General features: G+C 38.6%; 1 protein-coding gene across 7 annotated transcripts in view; it reads left to right on the plus strand.

Moving 5' to 3' along the window:
* The window catches only part of ZMYND11 (zinc finger MYND-type containing 11), a 104,653-nt gene that overhangs the window by 77,512 nt on the left and 5,473 nt on the right, over positions 1-21,668 (plus strand). For 6 of the 7 annotated variants that reach the window (XM_079301755.1, XM_079301759.1, XM_079301758.1 and 3 more), the window contains 11 exons: positions 556-717; positions 9,608-9,685; positions 10,021-10,113; positions 11,553-11,640; positions 12,757-12,812; positions 13,592-13,669; positions 14,216-14,334; positions 16,170-16,377; positions 18,222-18,290; positions 20,053-20,325; positions 21,388-21,573. In XM_079301755.1, coding sequence (XP_079157881.1) covers positions 556-717; positions 9,608-9,685; positions 10,021-10,113; positions 11,553-11,640; positions 12,757-12,812; positions 13,592-13,669; positions 14,216-14,334; positions 16,170-16,377; positions 18,222-18,290; positions 20,053-20,325; positions 21,388-21,573 — 1,410 coding nt within the window. The remainder of the gene's footprint in view (positions 1-555; positions 718-9,607; positions 9,686-10,020; positions 10,114-11,552; positions 11,641-12,756; positions 12,813-13,591; positions 13,670-14,215; positions 14,335-16,169; positions 16,378-18,221; positions 18,291-20,052; positions 20,326-21,387; positions 21,574-21,668) is intronic. The other variant, XM_079301761.1, reaches the window with a different exon arrangement.

A 21,668-nucleotide genomic window follows, 5' to 3' on the forward strand; every position in this document is an offset into this window, starting at 1 on the left:
CTTAGCAGAAACATTTCTTGCAGTAATTGGTTCATGATTTCATTTATTTCCTGCAACTCAACACTTCGATGCTGAAAAGTTGTCAGTTTTAAGAGAGGAAAGACTGGAAGGGACCACCCTTCAGAAAATTACAGTTGAAAATATAATGTAATAATCAAACTGAGGGAAGTAGTCCAAGAAAATAGGTATGGTCTGTTGAGGTGCACAAAATTTTGTTTGCAGTCTAATACAGAGAGGTCAACAAAGATTTTACACAGAGGTAGAAAACAAACCCACTTTTCATTGTGGACAGAGCTCATATTTGAAATTGTAACTAATCAGACACTCGAAAAAATTAAAACTTGGCAATTATATTCTATTTGAGTTAGTGTGTATTAAATTGATGAAGATCTTTAAGCACATAGGTTTTCCCCTGTTTTTTTTTAAACATTATACACTTCTTTAAAATGTTTATAATGTCTAATTGCTGCTGGATTTCAAGACATATCAATTTTGTTCTTAGTTCCTGCAGATTTTGACAGAATGTCATACCAAAATATTTTGTATTTTTTGTAGGACTGGGAAACAGAAAATCATGACTGGTATTGTTTTGAATGCCATATGCCTGGAGAGGTGTTGATATGTGACCTGTGTTTTCGTGTGTATCATTCCAAGTGTTTGTCTGATGAGTTCAGGCTTAGAGACAGCAGTAGTCACTGGCAGTGCCCAGTTTGCAGGGTGAGTACCTATGAGATTTCATGTGCTGATTAGAGGATTGATATTCAATAATAGATTTATTAAGGTATCCAGATGGTCTTGCCAGGTTAATGGGTGAAGAACTGAATATTGAATCGTGGTACATACTTAGAGCACCTGTACAGAAATGTGATACAAAATGTGATGCATGCAGCAGATGGCCATTTTTGAAGACTCCACCAAGTTTTAATTGCACAGCACCCTGTGCCAGAGTGTGTGCACTTAGGTGCAGTAAAGTGTGGGAACCTTCAACAAGAGTAAACAAATGGCTGTATAAGATGCTACTGTTTTTTCTTAATGTCATTTTAATGAATCAGTTTTGTATTTTGATGACTTGCATTCTTAGTATTTTATTGGAATGGTATTTTGTGTTCTAAATCCACAATCATGTTACTGATGAGGCTAGTATCAAAAATATGGAGTTAAATCCTGCTTTACATTTACTGATGTAGATTCTATTGGTGCAAAAAGGGCAATTTAGATTTCACTCATGGCATCCATATCTATGTTGCTTTTTCTTTAAAAATGCTATTCTTATGAGTATGGCCAGGAGCCAGCAAAAAGCATTTCTAATATACTTTCCAAGAATGGGCAGATATATTGTCTGTATGTCACTGCAGATTAAACATTCTGGTCAGGATGGTGCTCACTGGTCCCTAATCTTGAATCAGCCAAATACCTGTTGCTGTTGTCATCTCTGTGTCACCTCCCCAAATAGAGCACTTCACTAGGCTTCCTGCAGAGCTAGGTTCCCGTCCTGTGGAAGGAATAATGCATATGAATGTTTCAGATTAAATTGTTGTTACAGAAAGGCATAAAACTGCCAGTTCCACTCTGCCTAGGATTGCTGGAGAGAGAGGCAATTCCTCTGCTAAAAGCTTGGATTAGCTGTAGAGCAGCAGACTGACCTCAAGATGATCTGTGCTGCAAGGAATGTGAGGTTTCAGGCACTTTGTGGGATGGGGAAGCAGTTGTTGAAAAGACATGGATTGTTTTGTTTCAAAACAGCACTTTTTGACTGCTGTTACCTTAAAATGAGTTCCAAAAAACCTTTTGCTGTTGCCTCAGACTGGGAGCTCTTAGGGTTTAGGGAAATAGCAAGAAAATCAGGCCTGCCTCAAAGAAGCTGTAAGTAATCAAAAAGAAATAGTGGCAGGGAATAAACTGCTAAGAATAAAGAATATACTGTATCTCTCCATATTGAATTGCTAGCATTTAATTTACCTACTCAATTTTCCCTCTGTTAAAAACAAGAAGTATGACCATACATAGACAAATTACTTTCAGATTTTTGAATAAATCTCTTTAATATTTGTTGGATCTTGTTAGAAGTATTGATAATTCCTATAAGTAGTTAAAATTAGGTAAACTGTATCCAGTCTCCACTCTAGTTTGCCAGGAATTTTATATGATGCCTGCTGAAAGTAGAGAATGTGGAAGGTTTATGCCACCTTGTGTATGAGGTGGTTTCATAACATCTTGTACCATGGATATCCTCAGTGTGGAAATGCTGAATCATTGCTTGAAATATGCTCTGATACGTCAGCTTTGGGAACAGCTTGACTTTCATCATGAAGCCTTGAAGTCCTTTATGGCAATGACATTAAATAAATGTTTACCTTAAAAAAAAAATCCTGTGAAACTTGAGCCATGTGCTCTCTGCCTATCTCTCTGCATATTGGTTCCTTTTTTGTTATACAGATATTAAGGGGAGGTTTTGGGGGCTCTTAAATGCTTCCTGCCCCAGAAGCCTTTGGCTTGCTTAGTGCTTCAGGTGATGATCAACCTATTTTTGTGGATATTGCCATTGTGAATGCCATGGCATCTTTTCTCCTCCTGTGCCAGCAGCTCCTATTTTTCTTGTTGTTAGTTCAAATCCCTTCAAGCCCTAGTTCTGCAAACTTGGACTAAGGAGGCTTGCACAGTCCCTCTAAGTGTGGGAGTCAGCATCCTTGTGTCAGTATTCATCCTTCAATATTCTGCTATTTTGTCCCCACCCTCCTAGGAAATGACTGCTCTAATTTCATTTTAAAAGCAAGAAAGTGGCCTATATGCAAAAAACTAATAATGTGGAGAGAGCTCTGGCTGATGTCCAGAGGGCATAACAGAGCTTAACCATCTTGCATAAGGGCAATGGGGGATTTACATTGCCTTATCAGCAGTAAATATGTATCTTCAAGGAAAGTGATAGCTGGGACAAAGAGATACATATATTTTCATATTTAATTCCATAACTGGACATGGCACTTTTCACTTGGACATTTCAAAGCTCTTTACAAAATTGAAGTGAAAGTATGTTTAAAACATAATATATGGGAGAAATAACCTAAGAACACTTCATTCTTATGTAAAAATTGCTTCTGCAATGCTGCCAAGGTCAGCAAGCCTTTGGATTTTTCATTTCACAATTGCTGGTTGTATTAGTTTGATCAACCTGTGCTGCTTTATCTTGCACGCTTGACTACTCAGAAATATTTTATAAAGGCCATTGCTAAAGATTTGTTCATACCTTACATTTTTTTTCTCCCATATCATTTATAAGAATCCCTTTCAAACCTTGGTCTGAACTCTGTTTGCCTGCTTATGGTTTTTCTCCATTGTATCCATAAACAACAATGTCCAGTTCCTCATTTGTTTCTTTTGTAAAATTGATGGTGCCACTCTGAATATTTTTGTACCCTATATAACTCTCAGCAGGGATCAAAAGTCAAACAAAGTTCAATTCAAACCACATTGCACTGATTGAAATTTTTCCCTGACTGTTGACTAATCATTGTCTTAAGTGAAATAAATCGGCATTATCAGCAAAATTCCTGGTAGACAAGTCACAAGAGAAAAACTCAATATTGAATGAGCTTAGAGATTACATTTTTCACTAGTGGAGCAGTCCATTCCAGACAGGGTTAGTCAGCTCAGTCTCTGAAGAATGTAGGAGACTTGTACATTTACTGCTGCTTTTCAGTTAGATAAAACGAGGGAATTAATTTTCTTCAGCTGTTAATTTAGTACCTAAAGACTACAAAAAGTACTGCCAAAATACTAATTTTTTTGAGAAGGAATAGATATGTACAAAATTATGAATAAGAGAATATCGATCATGTTGGTATAACTATTATTATTTCTTGCGTAAAAATCCAAATTTAAAAAAATATAAGAAGGCAAAATTAAGCATTTTAATATATTATTTGTCGCAGAGAAATAGATTTTGATTCATGAAACAGAAGGAAAGAATTAGTCATGTGGTTTCACTTGACTCCTAATTTTTTTTTACAATCATCTGGTTAGAGATTGAATCTTTCATGCATGTTCCTTGCAAGGACTTATAGCCAATTTACCTATCACAGTGAGTATTTCAATATTCCTGAGGTTTATACATAGGAGACTAAAGTAATCTGTAGAGTTTAAGATATTAAATACTGTGCTGATAAGTATTTTATTAATAGGCTTATTCTGATTTCTGCTACTGTACTGAGCATTTCCTAGAGTACATAAAAATAAACCATTATGCAGTTCACAATCAACTTCAGACAAAATTTGACAAGTGAGAATGACAAGCAGTGGAAAGTTAGAGGCACAGGAAGATGGAGGTTACTTAAGTGAAGTTACTCAAGGGCTTAGATCAGGGGGGGTTTAGGTACCAGCTGTCAGTCAAGGTGGTTAATGTAAAATACAAGGAAGGAGGAAAGAATATGGCATTATTGACTTATTTCTTAGTGTTGTGGTAGGAGTTTAGACCTGTATGGGGAAACATATTCTTGAAACAGTATTTGTTATGATCACAGAAACAGTAGTCATGGATTGGGGGGTAAAGGAAGTCCTAGTGCAGGAGCAGTTTTAGCAGCACATGGCTCAGTGCACAGGGAGGTGTTAGTCCTCACCAGTCTGAGTAAACCAGGGAGCTGCAGAGCTGGGCACTGCATAGGACATACTGGATAAAGGATAAAGGCATATGTCCACAGCAGTGAGAAAACTGGGAAACCTCCACTTAGAGCCTCCTGCCACCTTCTTTGTGCAGATAAAAGCATATTTAATTCGTATGATGCTTCATATGCAGAAAGTGCTTAATGCACCATACAAGTAGAAATCAATTTGTGGATTCAGCTGTAACATTCCCAAAAGCACCTGATGCTTTAAAAAGTCTCATTTTACTGCATCTGATCATGACTGAGGCAAGTCTTAGGGCATATTTTGCTCCTGCAGCAGCTTTTCTGTGTGATATTTAGGGCACACAGTGCATTGAATGCCCTGAGACCCATTCCATGTGCCTGCATACCTTTCTTAATGGTACAGGAAACCTGAGGACCTGAGGGCTGAAAGTTTGAGAGGGCAGCAGAGCAGTAAAGCTTTCCATATGTAGCACCAAATTCCTCTGGCAATTTAAGCCCTGAAATAGTCCAAAGGCCAGTGTGTAAAGCAAGAAGTTTCTAAAGAGGAGTAGTGAGTGTATGTTAGACTCACACTCATAGTTCCCCTCTGCAAATAGACCCCTGGAAACCTGAATTGCTTCTGAAAATGCAACTGATGCCTTAGAAACATGTATCTGTCATTGAGCAGCCTTCACATAATCCATCACTGAACTGAAATGCAGCTCTTTGATGTGTGCAGACACAGAACAGGTGAGAGGCAGGGAAAAATATTCATTAATGAGAGATTATAGGGAAACAGAAACCTCTTTAAATGGTGCAAATGTAATTTAAATGCTTATAACTATACAGAATGCTGGCACTGACACCTTGCATTCCTTAGAGTTTTCTCCTTTTTTTTTTCTCTTCAAATGAAAGACTGCAGCAACTGCAGCACAGTGGCCACTGCCACCTTGGGAGTTGAGAGCTAACTCAGAGTGCAGAGATTTGTCACTTCCATCATCCCTGGTGCTACTGCAGATGGAGTGTTTCTTGGAAGTGCCCCTGGCTTTTCTAGCCTCATGTGGTTTGTAAAGTCTTGCAGTGAAATCCTGTGCTATAAGCATGTCAGAATTTCTAAATAAGTCACACCTGCATGGTGCAATATATTGCTACCCTCTTGAACAGCTAGGCAGTATAAGTAATCTGGAATATTGAATATAAGGAGCAATGTAACCTTTAGGTACCAGAAGAAACAGATATGCTGCAGAGAATAAGGCTCATATAAGGTATTTCCTGCACCCACAAGAAAAGAGTTAGGCTGCAAGCTTGGCCTTTCACCTACCAAATCTCATTAATCTTCTACATGAGGATTGCTATTGTGAAGGTTATTGCTTCACTCCTTCATTCCCTGTGTAAACACATAGGCATGACCAAGTCTTTCAGTTTACCTTGATTCAAAGCAGAAGGATTGCAGATTTCTCTAAAGCAGTGCTGTGACCCTCATTGTCCATGTTGCAGGTTAACCCCAGCAGGCAGCCAAGCACCACATGGCTGCTCTCTCATGTCTCAACTCCCAGCTGAGAAAGAAAGCAAAACAAAGGTGCTGCAAAGGCAATGGCTCCCCATCCTCATGGACAGATCAGTGCCCAGACAGTTCCTGAGTTAAAGATTACTAAATTTCCCCTGGATCCCCTCCTCTTCCTTTCTGTTGCTGAGTATGAGGTTATATGGCATGGAAAAGCTCTTTGGTTAGTTCAGGTTTTCTGCCTTGTGTCTTCTCCCAGCCTCTTGTGTATCCCCCAATCTATTCACTGTGTGGACACAGTGAGAAATTGCCAAGGCCTTTAGGCTGTGCAAGCACAGCTCTGCAAGAGCTAAAGCATCCATGAGTTACTAAAGCATCCATGAGTTACTAAAGCATCCATGAGTTACCAACACTGCTTTGGTCACAAATCTAAACCACACCACCATATCAGCTGCTGTGACAACAATTACTTTCATCCCAGCCAGACCTGGTACAGCCCTATATTAAGATAATTTATCCCACAAATAGACTATCTAAAAGTATAAGGATCCTGACATTTTGGGGGCTGGATTGAATCTCAGCAGTCTCCTTGAAATGAACTTGAACTTGAACAGGGTTTGCAGCAGAGTATCTTAGTAGATGTGACAGGAAAAAGATAGTGGGTCTTGCCACTATCATTGTTTTTGTTTCCTGAAAGTAGGAAATTAGAAGACCTAATTTTCATTTATATTTTCTTCTATATCACTCTGCCTATAAAGGGGATGTGAAAGTGGGTATATTATCTTGTGTCAGAGAAATATAAATAGATTTTATGCAAATCATAGTCCCCATCTAGTATTATCTATTTTCTTGCTTTAAGTGGCTCTAGGTTGACTTCTCTGAGAACACTACAAGTCTTCAAAATACAAAGGAGGGTTTTTTGTTAAAAACTTACACATTTTCCATTATAATATCCAAAGAATGTGTGAATGCTACCTCCTAAATGGCTAATTATTGTTGAAGAGTGAATGAAGTGCTTCAAATGTAGCTTGCTATCTACAAAGGGTGAGCAACCTTGCCATAAAAAGACATTTTGTTGGCTCATAGGCTCCAATTCCCTAAATTTATTACCTTTCAAAATTTAGTAGAGGAACATGGAGATCAAGTTTTTCTTAAAATAAATCAGCGTAGGGAATTGAAGGAAAAGTGGAAAAATTAAAGTTTGCCAGAATTGGCAAGTTAATGATATCATTTTCATTGGTGCTTAAGATGGTATTAATTGCTGACATCAATAACTATACAAAGCCAGCTATCTATCTTTTCTTATGATCTGAAGGATAGGGCTGTAAACCATCTATCTCAACAGTCTCTTTCAAACTGTCTTGCCCAGCAGGGCATGAAAAATGGTTCACATGAATTCTGAATATTTTCAAAGGATGATAAATTCAGAACCATGTCAGAAAAAGAGGTGTAGGACTAGTCAGTGCATGTGAGTTTTATTGTGTCCTTATAAGTTTCAGTCTTTCAAAATGCTGTGTCATTAGCAAGCACACAGCACTTCAGTGCCTGAAATGACAAAATGACAGCAGTGTTTCATAATGCAGATAATTTAATGCACATTTGGGTTTTCATTTGCAGTGGCAATGTTGGTTTATGAGAAACTGAGTAGGTGATTGGAATTCCAGCAGAATGCACGTTCTTACAGCAGTCAGAGTGAAATATGAATATAGAGAATGTGATTCAGATATATAGTGCAGGATAAATTCTCTGTCAGTCCAGAGCTGGGAAGGAAGGTCAGGCAACCATTAATATCATGAAAATAATGCTTAAAGGAACTGTAGTATTAGAAATACCTGGGGCTGGCCCTTTCCACAGCAGAGAGTTTTTCCCAGTCAGGGGGAAGCTGTAGTGTTGTTATGCACAATGCAGTATCTGAGTAGGTTTGTGACTGAACTGGTATTTCAGCACAGTTTGTAATGATTCTAATTGCTGTTAAGCAATGAAATGAGCAGCTTTGCAGGTAGTGCTGTGTACAGTTTTGTTTCCAGAAAGCTAGTAAGTACAGTCCTGAGATACATAGGTTGCAAGTTTGCTGTAGCACAGGGGAACAGCCTGTTTCCAGTGTCCTTAGTGTCTTGCAGGAGGAATATAAGCAGGGGAGACACAATGAAATCCTATCAGCTTTTTTTTGTGCTAATGTGTAATTTTACTTTTGCCAAGTGAATTTGTAAAAGCAGATGCTCTGTACTCAGTGCATGTGCTGCCTATGTCCAGAGTAATATATAAATAATTAAATGAAAAATAGCACATTTCTAGCGACTGATAATTTTGAAGCCTCTTTTATTTACCTATTAGAACATTAGATTCATTTTTTTTCTTGTGTTTGCTAAGCAACCGTGATCTGCACAATTATGTGGATCTTGCTAGAGACCATCCGATTTTGAGGATGCAGGTGTAACTGAGACAGTTTGGTCCACACAGTTTGCACACAAGTGATGAAATGAGGCATGAGAAGGGAGAGAACAGTCAGTGCATAAGGTGTGAGGAGGAGTGAATGCCTTGCAGGGGATGTGAGCTGTTAGAAACACTTCAGGGTAATAGACCTGGATCCCATGCTGCTGTTTCACTGTGCTTTTGTTTTGGAGAGCTGCTGTGGGTAGAAACAGGGAGCAGATAGCACTTTCCAGCCAGCTGTTTGTTGTTGCAGGGCCATGCAGAGCTGTGCACAGCTGCTGTGAGCTGGGATTGGAAAGGCTGTTTTGTGAGAGCACATCAGGCATTTGCAGACAGACATCTCTTTAGCTGCACATTTTTAGTCTGCAGGGCTTCCCACTAGCCTGGTTATACTTTAAAGGGTGGGGATAAGTCTCTATAATAGTCTAACATGAGAGGGAAAAACTCTGGATTCTGAACTGCTAAAAAGTAGTGATCTGTGTTCCAGAATCTGGATTAAATTTTGTTAAGGAAGAGCCACAAAAATCCCAGACTGCTATGTTTCTTGAGCAGTAAAAAGTGCTCAGAGTTTCTACTGGCTAGAGCCAATTTGTCTTCCTCCCAGATGGTGTCATTTTGCTTAGTAAGCACATAATTTGTAGATGGTACAGGATATTATTTTTTAAATTATTTCTTATTTTACTGAAATTATTAATGCCTTGCTAGTAAAAAGACCATTAAATCCATTTTTAGCTGCTCCCTAAAATGACTTTCTTCTTTGCTTTATTCTAATTAGACACCTTTTTTTATGAGAGGTTTTGACAAACTATTATGGATACAAGTGGAAATAAAACTTGTAATTTGTCTGTAACTGAAGTTCTCAGCCCAGACATAATTCAAAGCAATATATACAGTCGTTGTGGCGGGTTAGTGTTACTAATTTCCCAGAAAAGATTTTCCCTAAGAAATAGTGTTTTATGTGATTCAAAGTTACCTTTTCAAATCAAGTGTTAATGCAGAGAAAATGTTTATTGGCTGGACTTTGAAGTCAGGTTTAGAATAGTAATATGATCCTATTTTTCTTTGGCAGAGTATCAAGAAGAAAAACACGAGTAAACAAGAGATGAGCACATACCTGCGATTCATTGTGTCCCGCATGAAGGAGCGGGTGAGTCTGGGACAGAGCTCTGTCCATGCTGAGCATCACCATGGCTGCCCAGGTGGCACTGTGCAGGGAGGAGGGCTACAAGAGGTTATTTCTCCTGTCATAAGCACTGTGTGTGTTTTCACACACACATAGGCCCTGTGGTTTGGATCAGCATCACCAGACACAGACACCTGTCAGGTTTGAGGCACATGTAATCTCATGGTTGTGGATCCTCAGGTTGCCCTTGTGTAGTCCCCACCTGAAATATTCCAACCTATTGCACTTTCTAATCCTCTTTTATGTGTTTTAAGCATATTCTGAGTGCAATGACAAACACTGTCTTGTGGTCCTTTCAGGCTATAGATCTAAACAAGAAAGGGAAGGACAACAAACACCCAATGTATCGAAGGCTGGTGCACTCAGCTGTTGATGTTCCTACTATACAGGAGGTAGAGTGACTTGCTTTCTATCTTCTACACTGGTTTTGGTGTCTTTTAACAAAGTCTAAAAAGTCCTAATCCTGTTTAATTCTCTTTATGATCAGTATTTCAGTATTGTATCCAGCATTAGATATGGAAGCTTAACATGTCAAACTTTTCCTCAAAAAAGGTAATTGAGTAAAACCATTTTGAGTGGTGCCTAGTTTCAGACACAGAGTATCCTCAATTCCTTTTGTACTAAGGTTGTAGTAGGATCTGCAGGTAGCTAAAATCTTCAGAGAAAGTACTGCTTAACTAAATGGATGAATATAGACTCAAGTGCCTATGTGTACTTCTCTGGCCCAATGTCTTTTGACCGTATTCTGATTTCCGTCATTGTGCCCTTGTGTGGGTGTCAGCTTTATAAACACCTAAATGATTCATAAAGAACCAATCACTTTGTTGATCATGAAAAACCAGACTCACCCAAAATATCTGTTTTGCTTTAATTATTCCAAAAATAAAGTACTAATAAATGTATTGTCCCTTTTTTTCTGAACCAAAGGTCTGATCATGACTCATATAAATCAACTGCACATGACCATAATGAACAGCATATTCATCTTTACTCATTCCTGCAACTGGATTGCTATGCAATGCTGTGGTACATCCTAACCTTTAGAAGCACAAATGTGTAGAGCCTTTGTTTTATTATTAAAATGCATGGATAAACAATAGCTTCACTGACAGTTTTGGAGAGCAGCACTGCTGTGTGTCTAGAAGTGCTGGCAACATGGGTTGAACCTGAAAATAGGTCAGGCCTTACTTTCACTCTGTCAACTTCTGCTTCCATGGAAGGTCTTTTGGCCTTGATAGCATTCTGCAAGCTGATGTTGTTTTTGTTTGATGATTGGAATTGTCATAGATGTTCTTGAGAGAGTACACCTGAAAACTCTGCATTCCCTATTGGACAAAGCCATACTAAGAAAATGAATTGCATGGCTCCATGTAGGCATTTGTTATGAGTTTGGAAGAGACTGGAACAATCAGCTTTCATCAGATAACACAGACTATCAAGTGAAGATCCTGGAAGTTCAGTCCTGAAAGGCAGTCAACATTGGTTTGAAACTAGCTGATATTTTAAGGTACAAAATGTTCACCTCAGGGATCATATTTCAGTTTCAACAGATGTTCTGGGCCACACATTATGCTGCAGCTACTCCAGATTCACCTTGTTACAAACAGGAAAATCTTTTTTAAACTTGGTCAAGTATTAAAGAATCTATTTTACTTTAATGCTCAGGTGCTAACAAACCATGTCAAAGAGTTGTAAGTATTCATTTTGTATGCAGGAAAAGCAGTGTCTGATCTGTGTTGCATAATGCAGATTTCTGTGAAAGCTTCTCTGCATAAAGCAGGTAAAGCACTTTGAAGAGTTTTCTCACATTCTTGTGTTTTCTTTTGTGTAGAAAGTAAATGAAGGAAAGTACAGGAGTTATGAGGAATTCAAAGCAGATGCTCAACTGCTTCTACACAACACAGTGATTTTCTATGGAGGTAAAATACTGCATTTACTGCTTGCCTTGTTTGATTTTTTTATCTGTTGGAAACTCACAAGTCCAGGATTAATTTGGTATTAAGTAGTCTTAAGTGTGAATGAGGTAATTTGAAAGCCCTTAAAAATCAAAGTGCATAAGAACTCTTTAGGGTCTTCTCTGGCCCATCTACTACAGAACTATTTTCATCCTCCCTGGTTAAACCTCTAGTGAGAATTAACCTTTTGCCACCCTGCTGCTTCTTCAGCAAAGTCCTAAATCAGTCTATACTGCAGATTTTTGCCAATATACATATGTTTTCCTATGGTAGGGAAGGAATTTCTGTGCTATGTCAGCAGAAACATGTACTATAGACATATTTATTTTACTTTTGGGAAATATCCGCTATATTGACAGCAAATGTAGCTACATCCACACCAGGAGTGTGCTGCTGGTGCAATGTGGAGGTACAGCCATCAGAGAAGCTGCCAGGCACTGGGAAGGTGATGAGTGACTGACTGGAAGTCAAAAAACACCACCACCATGTCCAGAAGCTGTAGCCAGGTGCTGTTTTCCAGAGCCAGTGTTTCAGGGAGGATGTGGTTCTCCCCTGCAGCATGGCCCCCATCAGGGAGGCTGGGAGGAGAGTGGCACCAGTCTGTCTGCAGCCCCAGGAGATTCACACATGGCTGGTGGGAGAGATGTGAATATGCCAAGGGAGGAATACAGAGGTGTAAAGGGAGGATCAGTGATACCACTCTGAAGCATCACTCAGAGCCCAGAGCAGAGAGGAGAAGTTTTAGGACAATTGCAGTGTGCCATTAAGACACAAACTGAGGAAAGAACTGAATCCATATTAAAAGCAACTGTGTCTCTCTGCTGCTGCTCCTCCTCAGATGTGTACTTGCATTGTTCATGTAAAAGCAGTATTGTGGCACATAAATATGACACAGAAAACAAATATTGAACTGATTGTTAGAAAATTTTAAATGAAAGGGCTGTTCAAGTGATTAAGTTATGTTTTGTCTTCTTAAGCACAACAATTATAGCATGAAAGTCACAGCAATGACAGCTGCAAATCTTTGTGAGCACTGTGATCACACTGTGATTGTTTATGCCATCTATTTTTAATTTACAGCGGACAGTGAACAAGCTGATATAGCAAGGATGCTTTACAAAGACACCTGCCACGAAGTAAGTGCTACCAAGTAACCAAGATGTAGTCAAGATACTTGATTTTCATTTCAGAATCTAAGAAATTATTCTTCATATTACAAAATAAAAAGCATATGAAATTGACTTATAAATTTCCTCCAGACAGTCTAGCAGCTGATTCAGAATTCCTTTTTCTTTAGATTTTTGTTGTTAGCTGGTTGGGTTCTGTTGTTGTATTGGATTATGCTGGGTTTTGAGTTGATTTTTTTTTTCCAACTAGATAATTTAAAAAACACTGATATTGAAATTTTAGTTTTGAAAATAATCGAGTAATACAGATTTGTACTAGATATAATTATACTTACTAATATAAATTGAATCTGAGGTGAGATCCTTACTAAATTCTGTAATTGTCATCGAAGCATTTCTCCACATTCAGAGGAGACCAGAAAATACAGCTGAGGAGCTGGCCCACTTTCTCCTTTTGTACAGTTGAATTACTTCTTTCACAATGTACTTTAAATATTTGATGACTTTTAAGAACTATTCTTTGCATTTCATCTATAATAGATCATTAATATGTCAGTTAGTCTTCTCCCTCTGCCTGGATTTTGTAAAACATGAATCACATTTCTTCAGGTTATCTTTCAGCCTCTCACAACCCACCTCAGTTTCAGTTTAGTTTGCATGTATGGGAGTTACTCCACCAAATTAGCAAACAGGGCTGAAAAATTTTACTGCTTAAGGGAGAGGGATGCTACTGAAATCACATAAATAGGATTTTTCTTGCTCATTTACCTTTTTTTTTTGTTTTTCAGCTGGATGAGCTGCAGCTTTGCAAGAACTGTTTCTATTTGTCAAACGCACGACCTGACAATTGGTTCTGCTATCCTTGTGTATGTTGCTGACACAGATTTTTATTTGTTTGCTTTTCTGTATGAAAGCCTGCAGTTTTGGTGTCATTAATGCACTGAGTATTCCATTTCAGGGAGCTTGTTTAAAAAGCATGATTAAGACTCTGTAAGCCTGGATATTTTACAGAAGTGAAGTGTTGATTGAAGTTCAAAGCTGTAACAATATAGGTTATAAAACTTGGGTATCAGCCAGTTACAACAGTTTCACAAGAAAATAAGGAGCTTACAGAACTCAAACTTTGCTCCTGAATGAAACTAGAAAGATAAGTTAACTTTTAGGCTGTTTAAGATCTCTGTTTTCAATAGACAGATATACCCTTTTCAGACTTTGTAGTTTTGGGATCTTTTTACATTCAACCTAGCAATCTAACAAGGAAATGTCTTATAAGAAGATAAAAATGAAAATAGCACTAGACACAAAATTTCATCATACTCTTGAGGTGCTAGCATAGTATTACAGCAGAATATTTGTGGGAGATAGCAGTGTAATATTTCATATCCACTAATAAATACTACTTTTTTTCCCAGATACCTAATCATGAGTTGGTTTGGGCCAAAATGAAAGGCTTTGGGTTTTGGCCAGCCAAAGTCATGCAGAAAGAGGACAATCAAGTTGATGTTCGCTTTTTTGGCCATCACCACCAAAGGTAATTTATTAATCCCATGTGCTGATTTTTACAAACAATATTAAAAGAATTTATCTCATTTGTCATGCTGTAAATCCAGGTTCAGCTTATTGCCAACATTAGAAATACTGAATACTTTGCCATAATTGTTTCAAAAAATGTAAAGTTCAGTCTAGCACACCTGAAGTGTCCAAATTCAGTGGCTCAGAGATTCTCTTTCCACAGTTGCCAGAAGCATATTCCTTAATGTCATTTTAATTAAAGATAGTAAGTGAACTTCAGCTGTTTCTTCAAATATGTAGCAGTTTGCTAATCCAGGCCAAGGTGAAAATTGGACAGAAATATACTTCTTCTATCAGCAGTATTGACTTCAGGCAATTTCTCATTTGAGCTGAGGCACTACAATTGTGTGGTTTAGTACCATGATATATATCACAAATGTTTGTGTCTCACTGCTGGAACACTGACAGGCCTCCTGCTGGGAGCTAGTTTGCAATTTCAGAGAATCCCTCTTTACATTGGAAGCTTGACTCTCAGAGATGAGCTTTTGGTTCTCTCTCCAGCTGGTTGTTCAGCATTTGGGGAAGTTTGTAGCAGTGTGACAAAGCTGGTTTGGATTTTTATACTGTTTTATTTATAAGCCTGTAATGTGAGGAGAAATTTCCAAAATAATTAATGGTTGTTGGGAGATGGGATATTTTGGTGCATCCCAAAAGGGCCTAGACAATTCAGTAACTGTGTTTTAGGAGACTATTTATTTAAATTGCTTTCATGTCACTTGCACAGTATATAACATATTTTCACTTTTTATATGAACTACTAAGACTTTCTAATAGTCATAAAGTGAATAAAGGATCTTTTCTGGTGCCTCAGTCACAGAATGATTTTTTACTTTGAATCTGTTTACGAATACAGTTTATTTCATTAGTAATCTTTGGCTTTAAGTTCACACAGTGTAAAATTACTTAATAAAGTAGCCTGGCACCTGTGGGATGAGGTGCTTGCAACTTCTTAAATGCTACTGATACAAAAGGCAAAGGATGTTTAATTAGAGTAACTAATTGCTTAGTTACTGTGCTGGACTTGGACAAAAGACCAAATTCCTGGTTTGTGTAAATTGGCATTGTTTCTTTGTCTTTACTCAAATTAAATTTATATTGCAAGAATCAATCTTTTCACAAACATGTCATTTGTTGAGTACTTTATCTGTTAGGCAGATGTGCATAGCAGTGACTCTATATCTTCAATGTCCAGTGTTGCCTGGTGTTTGGTATAACCTTTCAAAATATCAAGACCTGCCCATCTAACTCTCTGAGGATTCTCTGAACACATTTAAGAGGACAAAGTAACTTTGGAACCATGTCACTGGCATGAATTCAGTCCAAAGAAGCATGACAGTCCCCATGGGAGTTCAGTCCTGACAGACAGGGGCCCAGGACACAAAATGTCTCTGTTCAGGATGATGAGTTGGTACAGTCCTTGACAGTTTTAGGAAAGAGGTCAAGAGCTAAATTGGATTAGCATATAAACCTCCAGTGAAAAAATGTTTCTGTGCCTGAGTTGGGGCATTTAGTAAGAGAGCAGGTTAGAGATGGTGCTGGGGAAGGTTTGTGTCTCATCAAAAACAAGACTTTTAGCCATAGCACCAACAGTTAACAAGTATTTATAATAACAAAAATGTCTAATAGCATGCAGTCCATTTATTTCAAATGTTTGAGTTTTAAAAAAATCAAAGTAAGAAGGAATGGTCGGTGATCAGCTATTGCAAAAAACTGCATTTGAAGGCATTTTCTCAGGTGGAGATCCTTCACCTGCATTCAGTGTTTGTGAAGCTGTGTGTGCTGTGTGCTCAAAAGGGCCTGGATCCCCTCGGAGAACATCCAGGACATCACAGTGAACATCCACCGGCTGCACGTGAAGCGCAGCATGGGCTGGAAGAAGGCGTGCGACGAGCTGGAGCTGCACCAGCGCTTCCTCCGGGAGGGCAGGTTCTGGAAATCAAAGAATGAGGACAAGGGGGAAGAGGAGGCAGAGTCCAGTATCTCCTCCACTAGCAATGAGCAAGTGAGTGCTGCTGCATGTTAGCAATCATTTAGCATTAAAAAGTACAGAGACCGTGTGTTTTTGATTAATGTGCTATTAAATTAGCCTTGTGCTCTGTCTGCAGGTTTGTGATGACAAGAGGGTTCAAAGACTTATTCTCCCTATGTTTCATAGCTCAGTAATAGCAAGAATATAGATTTTCCTCTTTCCTCAGTTTCTTGGATGACCTTTGTGAAGTTTCAAAGCATTTGTCACGTACAGCACCTTGATGAGACAGATCAAGATTTCTAAAGTTAAATAGGAATGTTCAAGTCAAATGTCACAGATATCAGATGGACTGCAACACTGCCTGCTGGAAGCCCTATCAGGGGACAGCCCTGTAGCTGCTCAGCCTTTTTACAGCTGGAGTATATTCACTTTGAGCCCCATTCTGCCCTCAGATCCACAAGTAGCACCAGCCATGACATTTTCAGCAGGTCCAATTAAAGTTAGGGTGCAAGACCATGTGAACAGCAGCTGATTAAAGTAATTAAAAATAATTCTGCAAAACAAGAAAAATTCAGTGTTTTAACAAGCAGCACAAATGGCCAAGATCCAAAACTTGGCATTTCCACATGGAAATTCCCTTATCATAGCTGATCTTTACTAATCATTCATTGTCCAAGATAGTGTTATATTTCGCTATTAGTGACTTGGCAGTAAGATTTTCATAGTTTGCAGGATGCTTCTCTGTATTTTTAGCAGCCCTTCATTGGCAACATCTTTCCCCATTTAAAATCACTATCCTTTCTCTAATTCTGTATAAAAAAAAAATGTGCATATTTTTACCCTCTTTCTTTGTCCTTTTGTCAAACAAGTCTATCACCCAATTTGGAAGTAAGAATATAAAACTCTTTTTTATAAAACTCTATGTTGTGGTGGGAGGTTGTTCCTTATCAAAGTGGTTTTAAGGTTTTTTAGACTGGTTTGCTTAGCTAATCCTTTGTAGCTCCTTTGTTTAAAGTCTTGTGTGCAGTCATACAACAGCCTGTGGTAAAACAGGAAAATGGTCACAAATAAAAGATAACTGGTATTTTCTTATTTTTTTCAGAAGTGTCAGTCACAGGGTGTGAAGTGTCCATTTACATATTTTCTCTTTGATGCTAATTGTTCATCCTTGACTTGGCTAATGCTTATACCTGTTTTTCTGGTACCCCAGATACAGGAACACAGGAGTAGCCATCAAACTCACTGTTCTGCTGTAGGCTGCAATATCTTATTACAACTAGGAGTGGTAATAGGATACCAGCTAGTACTGCATGCTTCAAAAGCAGGCATAAGAACTTCTCTACAAGCACTGCAAGATAACTACCAGCCACTTAGATCTCATCCTTGTTTCTACTGTGTATTGACTTTTATTCTGAAGCATAAAGTTCCATACCCCTCCAGTTATAATCCAGTCTGGATGATCTTACCATTTTTACATACTTACATTCTCTTTATAATCACTGCTGTTTTCTAGCATCCAACAAGACTTGATTTCTAAGTATGGGTCATGATATCAGAGTATCTCAGAAAACAATTGTTTGAACTTGTGTGCAATGAAGAAAGGAATGGTTAAGAGTATTTTAGCAAGTGCATATTGCATGGTAGGACTTGTTCATTAATTTTGTTCCTTTGTGCAGTCCCAGTCATCAGTGATAGTGTAGAAAGTTTATTGTGTGCACTTCTCATTTAAGAACATTTAATTAATGTTTCTATTTGATGCCCTAAAGAATTGCAAATAATCACAATAAAAGGCACATCAGCTATGTTGCAATGAAAACCACTTACATGAACTGGTTTTTGGGTTATTTCATTCAATATGCTTTTCTTAATGTTCACAGCTGAAGGTTACTCAGGAACCAAGAGCAAAGAAAGGACGACGTAACCAGAGCATGGAACTCAAGAAAGAAGTGAGTAATCTCAATTACTGTGTTTGTAGAGATAGCAAAGTACAAAAAGTCTGAAATTTTAATACACACTCCTACAATTTCAGTCACCTTTTAGTGATGTTACAGTATTAATCTTGAAAGTTTCCAGCCCCTCAGTTTGGTACTCCTTACTAACAAATGTCATTGTGCCTCCCCCATGCAAATAATGTGTGCCATCATGGGAATATTCTGTATCGTGAATAAAGCAACTCAGCTTACAACATTTCTTTTTTAATAACGAATTCAGGATATCAGTAGGTCCATAAACAGCAGGAATCAGGAAGTGCAATCGAGACTATTAAGTTTATGAACTACCTCATCCCCTTTTTCCGTGGGGCTTCCCTGTGTGTCCCGCCTGCAGGCTCGGGGAGCCGAGGGCTGCGTTATTACACGTGTACACAAGGGGGCACTTACAGAGAGAGCTGTAAATCTATTCCCGAGCCACCAAGGACTTGTTCCTGGCCTTGTTCCAGCTGCCTGAGAAACGCTGAGAAAAATCTGTGCATGTGCTGGTTCCTTGCAAGATGCCACTGCAGAGGAGGGTGCAGGTACTGTAGCAGCAGAGCTCTGTGCTGGCTGGAACAGGGACGTGGCCACTCCTATTCCTGGGCACCTGCCTCCCCTTTGTACCTGGTGCTGCAGGAGGCAATGTCATGGATGGAGGCAGTGACACGGTCTGTGCTCCCTGGGGCACAAACTGTGCTTGAGTGCAGGATAGGGAGGGTACAGGAGGATGTCTTGCCATTCTTACTGTGTTTTCTGCCAAGCGAATGCTGTAATTTCCTTCATATATTTATGTCTTAGCATTTGCCTTCTTAGCTGTGATCAGTGATCCAGAAGTCAATCACAGTGACCTCTCAGAGAGTAATTGATTGCAAAAGGGAATACACAGTTAGCCTTTTGAATGGTGTGAGCAATGCCTCACCACACAGACAGGCACAAAATCAGGTCCTGAGCAAAGCTTTGTCTCTACGCTGCTAAATGAGCATTAAAACACCTAACTTGAAAAAAATATATATATTGTTTGTGTTCTTCAGACACTTCAAATAGCAATAAGCATTTCCAGGAGTATAGCTTCCTGTTCTAAAGAGCAGGAGCAATTGGTTTTACATTGCAGTAACACAGGCAGCTAAATTCAGCACAGTACACTGCAGTAACAGTGACTTCTTTCTTGATAATTGTGTAATTATACCGAGATTCTGTGGTCAGCCAAGTCTAGTTCTATATTATTGGAAGCAAGACATAGACTCTCATTAGCCTTTCATCTTCAAAGGACCTTTGAAGTACTAATCAATCTTTACAGCAGTTCTATGGAGTCAGTGGAATATCACAGACTCCAGTGCAGCCTGCTGGGTCAGCGTGAGCCCAGAGTTTGCCAAAACTATTGAGGAGCATTGAGCATGCAACTACAGTCTTTAGGCAGAATATTGTGGGGAAAAAATATCTCTAGCAAACCTCTAGTAATCCCAAGGAGCCAGAAGAGCCTCTAAGGTTTTCATCCTTCTGGGGAGGTGAGGGTGGCTGAAGTCAGAAAAGCCTGACCCAAGAGCCTTCCCACCCTCAAGTTGGTTTTCCACAGGGATCCCACATCCCATTAGCAATACAGATCTTCAGCAAACACCTTTCACATTAATCACACTGATATTAGTCACATAACATTTTTTCTTCAGGGGGAACCGAAAAGTTAACAGGTTGTCTTGTTCTATTTTGATATCTGATTTACAAGTTTATTCTTTCTCTGCAGGAGCCAGAACCTGAAACTGAAGCAGTAAGTTCAAGCCAGGAAATTCCCACAATGCCTCAGCCCATTGAAAAAGTTTCAGTCTCAACTCAGACCAAGAAGTTAAGTGCCTCTTCTCCAAAAATGCTGCATCGGAGCACCCAGACCAGTAATGATGGAGTGTGTCAGAACATGTGCCATGACAAATACACCAAAATCTTTAATGATTTCAAGGACAGGATGAAAGCTGATCACAAAAGAGAAACTGAGAGAGTTGTGCGAGAGGCAGTGGAAAAGGTAACGCTGAACATCACCTACACTGGGTTGAGGAGAGGCAATTTTGGGGATGTTTTCACATTCTTTCCTATTTTTGTAACAACCACTCTTAACAAAATAAATCAAAAAACATTTTCCAAAGAGACCACATACAAATAGTCTCCATTATGGCTTTTTTAGACTATTTCTATACCAACAAACCTACTTTAAACAGAAAACTCTTGGTGTTTTTGATTCTTGTCCAGTGAAATCAGTTTGTGATCCAAAACCGAAACTAATTGTTCATTCATGAGTATTTGTTTCCAAAGCCTTTTTCTCCATTGTTAAGTGTGATTCTAAACAATTGTTTAACTGCTAGTCATAAATAATTCTTCTTTTGTCCATCTTCTGACCTAAAGATCAAATAGGGTCACTGAAATTTGTTTGAATTTTCTTATCTAGTAATAACCTCTTAAAAATTCAATGTCTAGGCTTGACCTGGTCACCTTTGGCTGGAGAGAGCAGGGCAATTTGGAGGATGATTTGTCTGACCTCTCTTAAGTACCTGTCTTAAGATAAGATGAATTTCCTTCTGGATGAAGGACTGTGCAATGAATCTAGGGAGTTCAAGTGTCAATCCTGTAGGATTAAGACACCAAACATTTAGATACCTAAGCAAGGGCAAAGGAGCCTCACTGGCAATGAATACTAAAATGTACCTCTTAGTGAACTCAGGGATGTTCTATTTTGTATTTTCCATTGTGCACTTGATGTAGATTTATATCCAATTGTAGATTTAGAAAAACCAAAAATTTTTATAGAAATTAATAAATTCATAAATTGATCATTGATAAAATATACATATAACTTATTTAGCTGTTACTGTAGATGCCTAGAAGAGTAGAAATCCAGTGACTTTTTGTTTTGGTTAAATCTGATTTTGTTGTATCTCTGAGTAATTTTTATTTCCTAAATAAGAGAAATCTCTAATTAGGTGAAGCCCACCCCCATCAGCAATAGAGGTTTAAAGAGTAGAGGTTTAAATAAGACACTTTTAATTCCAGTAGCTGCCCCTTGACTCCTTTTGCTGACTGTCTTTGGCAGCTGCGTACAGAGATGGAAGAAGAGAAAAGGCAGGCTGTAAATAAAGCTGTGGCCAATGCACAAGGAGAGATGGACAGAAAATGTAAGCAGGTAAAGGAGAAGTGCAAAGAAGAATTTTTAGAAGAGATTAAGAAACTAGCAGGTCAGCACAAGCAACTGATTTCCCAGACCAAGAAGAAGCAGTGGGTAAGTGTCAAAATTGTATCACAAGAGAGTAAGTAGAAATGTATAATGCATCCTGCAGGCCAGTTGAAGGGATTTCTTCCTTGCTTTTAACTGCC

This window comes from Erithacus rubecula, assembly GCF_903797595.1.
Source record: "Erithacus rubecula genome assembly, chromosome: 3".
Taxonomy (NCBI): Eukaryota; Metazoa; Chordata; class Aves; order Passeriformes; family Muscicapidae; genus Erithacus; species Erithacus rubecula.